Genomic DNA, 10226 nt, shown 5'->3' with positions numbered 1-10226 from the left:
ACATCTCATTTCCAATAAAAATAGAAATATATTTATTATCAGAATTTCTCAGTCAAATTAAGCCAGTTCCCCATCCCAGCACTGCTCCATCTCCAGGTCCAAAGACCTCAGTCTCCAAGTATGGTGCTCAGGGCTTTTCTCCGCTTGGCCACTGCTCCTTGCTGCTGTTCCCAGTCTCCTCGTCGCTTCAGGAAAGTGCCCAGTGCTACATTTCGGGCCACATGATGGCCAAAGGGATCTCTCATCAGCTCCTGGTTCTGTTCCCCTGTGAAGATAACCACTTCCAACATCACAATCACTAGGCAGCTAGGTTCCCAAGCCTGAAATAAAGACCTTGCCTAGGGTAAGGCTTCCTTTCTCTCCTTTTTACCCTGAAGCAGGTCCTAGAATGAAGCCGACATTTCACTACCCCTGACACCCAGAAGATGAGAAAGAAACTTGGGCTGCAAACAGCAAGTTTGCAGACCTCAAGTCCAGACCACCCTTGTTACCCAGAGTTTAATCCCATTCCTACAGGTGCCCAGATGCCTTCAACAAGAAAAAGGAAGGTCAAGGAGAAGCTCAGGCATTTACCCAACTCAGCAGCAATCTCCTTACGGGTCCCCAAAGCCGCTTCATTCCAGATGGCATCTAGCACTCGACTGCCATGACGGCTACAGGCCAGAGCCACATAGTGTCCCTAGGGAGGGAAAAAACAGGAGAAACAGGTCTCAGGCCAGCTCAGGTGAGGAAGGTAAAGAGGGCATGGGAGAGAAACAGTGGTCCCCAACATGGTTTGTCCTCTGTACAGAAAGTGGTCGAAGGTGTCAGTCAAAACAGCCAGGTAATTGGAAGAGCACCTTATTTGAAAAATTGGAAGTCTGGAATAGGAGAGCAATGAAGGAAGGATGCAGGAAGCCTGACCTTGAGAGGCCGTAAGATTTTGCGACGTTGTTTGTTGGTCACAGTAGAGCTAGTCAGCACAGCATCTAAGACATGGGAACCAGTAGGGCTTTGGGCCAGGGCCAGAAGCTGTGGTCCTTCCATAGAAGTCAGACTTCGAAGCACTGGGCCAAAGGTTGAGAAGTGAAGCAGGTGCTGAAGCAACAGTGACCCAGGAACAGTCACTTCCCTCAGGGGCTGGGCTGCAGCAACCTCTAGCTGTTGAAAAAAGAAATATTAAATTTAGGGTCAGAAATGTTAAGTGAGGGTCTAGCCCCATTTCTAGTTATTTCTAAAAGCCAAAGACTTTACAACCATCTATGGTGAAGGGTTTAAAATACAAGTTTCTTCCTAAGAATCAGGGGATCTGCTTCTGTTAGCCATTCGGAACTCCCACCTCACCTTGTGTTCAGAAGGTACATCCTCTTCCTCTAGTCCATAGTATACTTCATAGGCTGTCAGGGAGCCAAAGAGGGGTACACATGCCACCTGCCGGGATAGGGGTTCTGCACAGTGGAATGCCTGTAGGTATGAAGAGGAACGATACACCATGGGTTTGAAAACTCTTTCTCCACACACTTTAAGGCAGGGTTTCATAACCTAAAGTTCATGAAGGATATCTGAGAGTTGCTTCTGTTTGCATTAAAACCTGGCAGGCTAACATGACAAAATGGGAAAATGATAAATGTTGGAGACGTGGGAAAATTGGAACATTTATGCATTGTTGGTGGAGTTGTGAACTGATTCAACCACACTGGACAGCAATTTGTAATTATGCCCAAAGGGCTATCAAACTGTGCATACCTTTGACCCAACAATACCACTTTCTAGGTCTGTATCCCAAAGAGATCATAAAAATGGGGAAAGGACCCACATGTACAAAAATATTTACAGCAGCTTTTTTTGTGATGGCCAAGAACTGGAAAATGAAGTGATGCCCATCAATTGAGGAATGACTGAACAAGTTGTGGTATATGAATATAATGTAATACTACTGTTCCGTAAGAAATGATGAGCAGGCAGATTTCAGAAAAACCTGGAAAGACTTACATGAACTGATCCTAAGTGAAGTGAGCAGAACCAGGAGAACATTGTACACAGTAATAGCAACACTGTGTGATGACTTTGATAGATTTAGCTTTTCTCAGCAATGTAAGGATCTAAGACAACTCCAAAAGACTCATGATGGAAAATGCTATCCACATCCAGAAAAAGAACCATGGAGTCTGAATGCAGATCGAAACACACTATTTGCTCTCTCTCTCTCTCTCTCTCTCTCTCTCACACACTCTCTCTCTTTTTGGTTTCTTCTTTCTTGTAGTTTCTTCCATTGGTTCTAATTCTTCCTTACAACATGACTAACATGAAAATATGTTTAACATGTAGATGTATGACCTACAGCAGAATGAACACCATCTTAGGGAACGGGAGAAAATTTAGAACTCAAAATCTCATGGAAGTCAATGTTGAAAACTAAAAATAAATAAAAACACAAACAAATAAATAAAAGGGGAAGGGGGGAAAAAAAAAACTTGGCAGGAATATGCTAACTGCCGATCAAATCAGGTTTAGCTAAAAGCTGTCAGCAAAAATGTCAAAACCAACCAACAAATATAATGGATAGAAAGCTGGCCTCCAAGCTAAGAACACCCTAGGTTCAAGTCCCACCTCTGACACATATTAGCTCTATGAGCAATTAATTTAACATTCAGGGCCCTAGGAAACATGCCTGGACTAAGAAGGTGTCTAACAATACTGGTGGTGAGTTTCCTCATCACAAAGTTCTCCAAACAATAAAATCGCAGGTCCAGTCCCCATCTCGTTATAAGTTCTAAGAGGGAGAGGCAAGAAGGCAATGCCTTTCACATATGGACAAGAGCCTGTGCAAAAGCATCTGTATCACTACCAAGGAACTGGGATACAAGTTGGTTTCTGTTTTAATGGTGATAGAAGGCTAAAGGAACAAATCCTTGACCTTTAGGTTATCAAGGAATTAAAGTCTTCTCTGGGAGAAAAAAAAAAGAAAGAAAAAAAGGAAAGCTTCAAGAAACAAAGAGGGAAGCAGAGTAGAATCTTAACCCGTCAAGAGGCTGGAGGTTCAAAGTATGTGACACAAGAGAAGGAAGGGAAGAAAGACTACTGAACATCTGGAGCCAAATAACAAACACAATGCTATTCCTGCAGCAGGAGGGAAAGCTGGGAACTCCCAGAAATAAGGAACTTCTTATGTTCCATTAAAAGATGACGTGGAACCACAGATGCCATTAGGACAAAGGTCACATAGTAATAGCTAGAAGAAGCAGGGAAAAAAAAGAGTTAGCTACTCATTGGCCTGACATTTTTAACAGTGAAGAAGTCTGTTATCTCTCCAATGCATGTACCCTAGACAATTGAAAACTTCCCAGGATTTATCAAACGGATGACCTTTCCTACTCGGAGTGCTTCATGTGGGGATAAATGATCCTGTTAAAAGCAAACTAGAAAGCACTGATAATTATGAAATTCTAAGGAATACACTGAAGACCTTGGGGGTGCAAGGAGTTTTCACCACTACTGTGAATTGTGAGTAAGTAAGATCTAGGAAGTGAACAGCTGAATAAGAGAATAAGATTTGGATTTCTAAACCATAATTTAAAATATCAAAATGGTGGACTTTGGCTCTGGATGGAACGTATCTTATGAGGACCCATAAAATATATTTACTTGGACATCTTTCATATCTGATCAAGAGGGCTTTAAACTGCCCACATATTTGCCAAACCAAGTATCACAGCCAGAGCATTTAGTAACATGGAAAGGACAGCAGAAAAGAGAACTCAGGCTGGTAGATGGCACAGTGGATAGAGTACTGGCCCTGAAGTCAGGAGGACCTGAGTTCAAATCCAGCATTAGACCAAACACTTGCCACTTACTAGCTGTGTGACCCTGAGCAAGTCACTTGACCCCAATTGCCTTTAAAAAAAAAAAAAAGAGAACTCACAAGAAAATATCAAAGAACATTAAGGTTAAAACTTCATGGCTTCCATTCCCTAATAGGTAAGTGTTCAAAAGATATGAACAAACAATTCTAAGAAAAAGAACTTCAAACTATTAACAATCACATAAAACAATATGCCAAATCACTAATAATGGGAGAAATGCAAATCAAAACAACACTGAAATTTCACGTCATAATGTGCAAATTCGTAAAGATGTCAAAAGATGTCAATGTTAGAGAAGTTGTGGGAAAATAGGCATACTGGTATATTGTTGGTGGAGCTCTGAATCAGCACAACCATTCTGAAAAGCAATGTGGAATTATGCAAATAAAGTGACTAACAAACCCATTTCTTTTGAGCCAATAATTCCATTACTAACCTATATATACCCCAAGAAGGTCACTGAGAAGAAGAAATTAACCATATACAACAAAATGTTTATGGTAGTACTTTTTGTGAAAGCAAAGGATGAGAAACAAATCAGATGCCCCTTAATTGAGGAATGGCTAAACAAACTGTGGTTCATGAGTATAATAGAATATTATTGTGCTGTAAGAAAAACACGTATGTGATGAATACATCATGAACTGATGCAGAGTGAAGTATGCAGAGCCAAGAAAAAATTCTATACAACGATGACTACAACAATGTAAATGGAAAGTGAATATTGCAAAGTTATGAAAAACAAATGTGCTCAAAAGAAGAGATAAGAAGATACTCCCAATCCACCCCTTTGGGAGGTCCAATAGTGTTACTATTGCACATATTGCAGACTTTTTCAATGTATAGCTCAATTATGCTTTTTCCTCCTTTTTTTAAAAACTCAATGGTTTCAATTGTCTTTACGCTAATGCACAAAAGATGAGTAATAAACAGGGTAAACGAGAGATACTAGGCAAATTTGAGCAGACTTGGAAGGACTGGAATAGCACATGACTGAAATATGAGTATGGAAGAATGACATTTATTCAAAAGGAACAGAATTGATACAAGGGACGGTGAGGTAGTATTTTACATGAACAAGATATCCTCATGTGAAGAAATTAAAAAATTTGTAGGGAGAAACATGCCGTGAAAGAACTTGAGTAAGGATTAAAAGTGGAAGCACTATAGTCATAGGAATATACTGTAGACCACCTAGAAAGCAGACATTAGGCTAGAAGTGAGAGAAAACATCATAAACTTGGCAGAGGCATGATCTAGTAATGACGGGAGAATTTAGCTTAGCTGGATCTCTGTTGAAACTCTCACCGAGAAAAGTTTAAAAAAAAAAAAAAAGCAAAGCAGTTGATAAAATCTTGATTTGTCTAAATGACTTCACTCTTAAAAATTTAATAAAAATAATGAGAAACTGCCATTCTGGAAAGGGTTCTGACAAAGAGAAACTTAAAATGGAAGCAGAAACGATGACAAATAAGTGATCACCCAAGCTTAGAATTCAATATAAAATATGAAAGAAAGGCCAGGCAGTCTGACACACCCTGGATTTTGGGAAATCATATTTTAAAGGATTCAGAGAAAGAACAGGCAGGAGTCAATGTGAAAATTCTATAGAAAAAGTCAGAGGGATGGGGAAGTTATTAAAAATAAAATTCTAAATAGAAGAAATTATTCTTAAAAATGGAAACTGTCAAAAATACTTTGACTTTAGAGGGACAATCACCAAACAAGTCAGATTTTTTTTAAAATGAATCAATCACTAGGCTTTTATTAAATGCCTATGTGTCAGACAGTTTGCTTCATGAATAGACAGTTGAACAAGAGTAGGTAAAGAAGAGTGTCAGGAGTACTGAAGTCCATAATAAAAACTGAGGCGGCTGCAAAAGAATACTGAGAGAAAACAAAATGGGCTCTTTTTAGCTATGGTAGAGAGCAGGAAGAAGATAAAATAAGGAAGAAAACTAATGCCCAGGAAGAATGGTGTGATAAGAGAGGGGCAAGAAAACTACTCAATTTTTACTTTGTTTTCTCTTCCAAAAAGGAAAGATCTTTGGAATGAAGAGAATAGACCAATAATGATTCATGGGGAATAGAGAATGCAAACTAAGGGAAGAGACTATAAGTATTCAGCCAACTGCTTTTAACAGACTCAATGACCAAACAAGGATCAACCATACATGAGACAACTGACAGGACCAGTAGATGTGATACTTCAATGATTATGGGGAATGGGAATGTATGACAAAGACCCAGGGAAGGGTCAATATGATGATTTACCAAAGTGGGGAAAAAGGATAGAAGGTGAAGCCTACAAATTATAGGCCAGGCAAAGACAAGATTCTAAAATGCATTATTAAATGAGTAGTTTATAAGCAGTTAGGAAGGGAAGTGGTAATCACTAAGGGCCAGGATGGCTACATCAAGAATACATGATGCCAGTTATAATCTCATTTCATTTTTAAATAGGATAAGTAGAATCATGAATCAGGAGAAAGCTACAGATCAGTGATTCCCAAAGGGTGGTCCACTGATACGTTGGGAGTCTTTGAGAGACTTTCGGGGGTCAAGGTCAAAACTATTTTCATAGTAATTCTGAGATGTTTTAATTTCTAATGCAGTAAATATAACCCACATAAGCAAAAGCTCTTTGTGGGGATCTTCAATAATTTTTAAGAGTGTCAAGAGGTCCAAAGACCAAAATTTTTGAGAACAGCTGTTACACACAATTTGACAAAGCATTTACAGCACATTTATCTTTATGGAGAAATCTGTAGTAGAGCACCCAAAGGATCTGTCCTTGGCTTGGCATTAGTCAACATGTTATCTATGATCTGGATAAAAGCATAAATCATATGCTTGTCAAATCTGCCGATGACATAAAACTGGCAGGGCTAATGAACATCTTGCACTACCAAATCAGGATCCAAAAAGATCCTTAAAGGCTAGAAAGATGAACCCAATCTAATTAGATTAATTTTACCTGGGATAAATATGAAATTCTACACTTTGGTCCAAAAATCAGTTTAAAAAATACAGTATAAGGGCAGCATGATTAGACAACAGTTCATGTAAAAAAAGAGTAGGGGTGGGGAGTAGGGGAGGATATTGGTGTTAACTGCAAGCTTTAAGATAACAGTGTGACATGGAAGACAAAAACATTAATGTTATCTTTAGTTGCAATTAAGAGAGGTACAACATCCAGAACCAGAGATGATCGTTCTGCTAGTCCCCACCCTGGTCAGACCACAGTTAGAGCACTGTATTCAGGTAAGTGCTACAATTTAGGAAGGACATTAACAAGCTGGAGAGCAACTAAAGTAAAGGTTCTTAACTCTTTTTGAGTCATGGACCCCTTTGGCAGTCTCACAAAACCTATGGACCCTTTTTTTCAGAATAATGTTTTTAAACATATAAAATGAAATACATGAAATTGTAAAAGAAGTCAATTACATTGAAAGTTATAATATTTTTAAAACAAGTTTACAAACCCCAGTTTAAAAACCTCTCCATTATCTACAGGGTGAATGACAAAGAAAATGAAGAACATGCTGTCTGAGGATTCACTAAAGGAACTAGAACTATTTTGAGGTATCTGAAGAATTGTCATGTGCAAAGACTAGACCTGGTCCTACAGGGAAGAACTGGGAAAAGGGGAAGACATTGCAGAAAAAGAGATTTTTGCTTAATGTAAGAAAAAACTTTCCAAGAATTAGAACCATTAGACAATGCCATGGATTGCCTTGGAAGTAGCAAGTCTTCCCTCATTAGAGTATTCAGAAAGGTTAGATGACTACTTGGCACGAGCATGAAAAGGATTCTTGGATGGGTGGGGGTTGGACTTAGCCTCTGAGATCCCTTCTGAGTCTGAAATCTTGCTTTGTTTGGGACACTGAGCTCGAGCCCTTATTTGTGCCTTCTCTGTCTCATTTTTTTTTCCATTTGTGAATGGTTGGGTCATGAGGGCCCTTGGAACCATAAGAGAAAAGAATAAATGAGGTAAGACCTGAGAGGGGTATCTGAAATAGGGGAATGGCAGAGGTCTAGTCTATACCTCACTCACCTCCAGAAGCAACTGCAGAATTTGGGCCTGGTGAGTCCCAACTTTACGGCAGGCACCCACCAAGGCAATGACTACACCTGCGTGGCCTTGTGCCAGCACAGCTTCCAGGGCAGGACTCAACTCCTCAAACACTTGGGACAGCTGAGGGTAAAAGATGACATGGAATGAATCACTGATCACCCCTCAAGTACAATTCAACTTTCTTACCCAACTTCATCTCCTTAACCCAATTCCCCAGGCTCTCCTCTATCCCACCACACTTACCAACTGAGGGGTGGTAATAGCATCAAGAAAACGCTGCAGGGGGAAGTTGGCAATTGGATGGGATGCTAGGGCCTGAAGCTGCCCCTGGAAGTGATCCTCAAAGAGGCTCTGTAGCTGTGGAGGTTCTGACACCAGCAACACCTGTTCTAGCAGTCTGGAGCTTGTCTGGTCTCGTAGGAATAACAGCAAGGGGCTAGGGACAGGGAAATGGCAATAAATCCAAATTAATTCTACTCCATCCTGTGTAGCACAATACATCCTGACCACCAACTTATGAAGACTAGAAGCTTTCCTCTAACCTGCCATCAGCTGAGGAGTTTCGAGTACTCAGGTATTTGATCACAGAACCACAAAGACGGGCACAAGTCTTGGGAAGTTTCCGATGCAGTACCTGCAGCGCTATTTGGAGGCAGAAACTAGAGATCTTGTCAGTGATGAACACTGTGAGACAGGACAGGAACATACAAAATTTCTTACACAAGATTTGCCCACCCTCATTCCTCAAAAGGAAACAGAATAAGAAATGAAAACAAGCGATTCAGGGAGAATCACAGTTACTACCTCCATAGGTCCCATCAAGGGACTGCGGCAGTGCCTCCCTTCCACATTAAACCCCCCCCCCAAAAATGTGTTCTCTTGTTCTGTTTACTGATTTAAGCTCTCTCTCAGTCCCCTCACCAGAAATATCCTTCAGAAAACAGGAACTCAGTTCTTGTAAGCAGCTCAAGAAGGTATCAGGAACCTCAAAACTGGCTGGCTTCCATTCCCGAACTGGGGCCCGATGGCCACCTGAAGTAAAGGTAAGAACATATGCCTTCGTAAAATAGCAAACTGCTTTCAAAAAGACTGAATTTCCAGAGATGAACAAATATGGGTTACACTTAAATAAGATAATATAGTTTTAGGAGACTTTGTTTTTTCCCCTCTATTCCAGGTGACTTCAAACTAGGATGAGAAACCCTTTTCCCTCCCCAATGTAAATAAGCACGGGAGATCTCATCATGACCCCAACACTACCTCCCTACCCTGGAGAACTCACCAAGTGACTGGGGACCTCGGGGTCTGGCTATCTCAGACTCCAAGACCGTCCCCCCTAACACCTGTAGCAGAGTCCTGACCACGAAGCTGCCATGAGTGTCTCCACTGTAGAGGACTAAGGCATCACGCACCTCTGATGCCAGCTTCATTATCAGCTCTTCCAGAGTCTCAGGCTCTCCATCCTTTACATCTCCTTCATCCTTTTTGGCAAGAGCTTCTGGAAATCGGGGAAGCTGCAGCATGACACTCTGCAATACGTGGGCCCCACTTCGGTGACAAGCCACCAAGCGCAAATGAGGTAAGAGAGCAGCCAGCAAGCGGCGCAGTGGGCCCGGGGGGCTGGATGACAAGAGCTCCTGCAGCATCCCACTGCCTGCCCTATCTGTGGCCAAGGCCACGGCCTGCGTCTCTAATTCCTTCAGCACGTTACGTATCAAAAGCTCTAGAAAGAGAAAAAAAAGTTATTTTTTCCTTTTGGTGGGGGGAAAGAGATAAGAAGGGCACTGCAGACACACAAACCCCTCCTCTCTCCAGGGTTCCTTGCTTCACTCTCGGAGCCCATGCCCGGTCTAGCCCCCTTTCCCCCCCCCCCCAACCGCCCCCCCCCTCCGGGCCCCCCCCCACACCTCCTGCACGCTCACGCGCGCATACCCTCCCACCCACACACCCAGCAGTCCCGTCCACCCCAGTCCGCCCCCACACGAGCCCAGTGGACCCCGCTCCTGCCCCGTACCGCGCTCCTCCCCAGTCTCCGGCGTCTCCTTAAGCGCCTCCAGAGCCCGGCGAAAGTAGGTCAGCGACTCGGGGGCCGGACGAGGGTGCGGGTCGGGAGCCGGGCGAGGATGGGGGTCAGGGCCCTGCTCGGGCCGCGCCCAGCCCCTGCCCCGGCCGCCCCCACCGGGCCGGCGGCGCCCGGCCTTCGGGGAAAGGTGTGGGCGCACCCCCATGGGAGCACGCGCAGAGCTGGCCCTGGCAGCCCGGCAACCGGCCCTCGAGCGTCGCGGTCCCAGCTTGGAGGCCGCTCG

The 10226-nt window shown here is 42.7% G+C and overlaps 1 protein-coding gene across 1 annotated transcript; it reads right to left on the bottom strand.

Moving 5' to 3' along the window:
• Positions 1-8: 8 nt before the first annotated feature.
• Positions 9-10163, bottom strand: NOP9 (NOP9 nucleolar protein). The gene is made up of 10 exons (XM_027843099.1): positions 9935-10163; positions 9203-9643; positions 8842-8952; positions 8463-8604; positions 8164-8356; positions 7900-8040; positions 1324-1443; positions 904-1140; positions 574-679; positions 9-265 (listed from the first exon to the last, which is right to left on the bottom strand). Exons 1-10 carry the CDS (start codon positions 10146-10148, stop codon positions 108-110), a joined length of 1863 nt encoding a protein of 620 aa, XP_027698900.1. The 5' UTR covers positions 10149-10163; the 3' UTR covers positions 9-107.
• Positions 10164-10226: the final 63 nt, after the last annotated feature.

The sequence above is a fragment of the Vombatus ursinus genome, unplaced genomic scaffold (assembly GCF_900497805.2).
Source record: "Vombatus ursinus unplaced genomic scaffold, bare-nosed wombat genome assembly UNPS02014894.1, whole genome shotgun sequence".
NCBI classification, from domain to species: domain Eukaryota; kingdom Metazoa; phylum Chordata; class Mammalia; order Diprotodontia; family Vombatidae; genus Vombatus; species Vombatus ursinus.
Note: the sequence above shows the minus strand (reverse complement) of the source record. Positions and strands in the feature narration are given on the sequence as shown.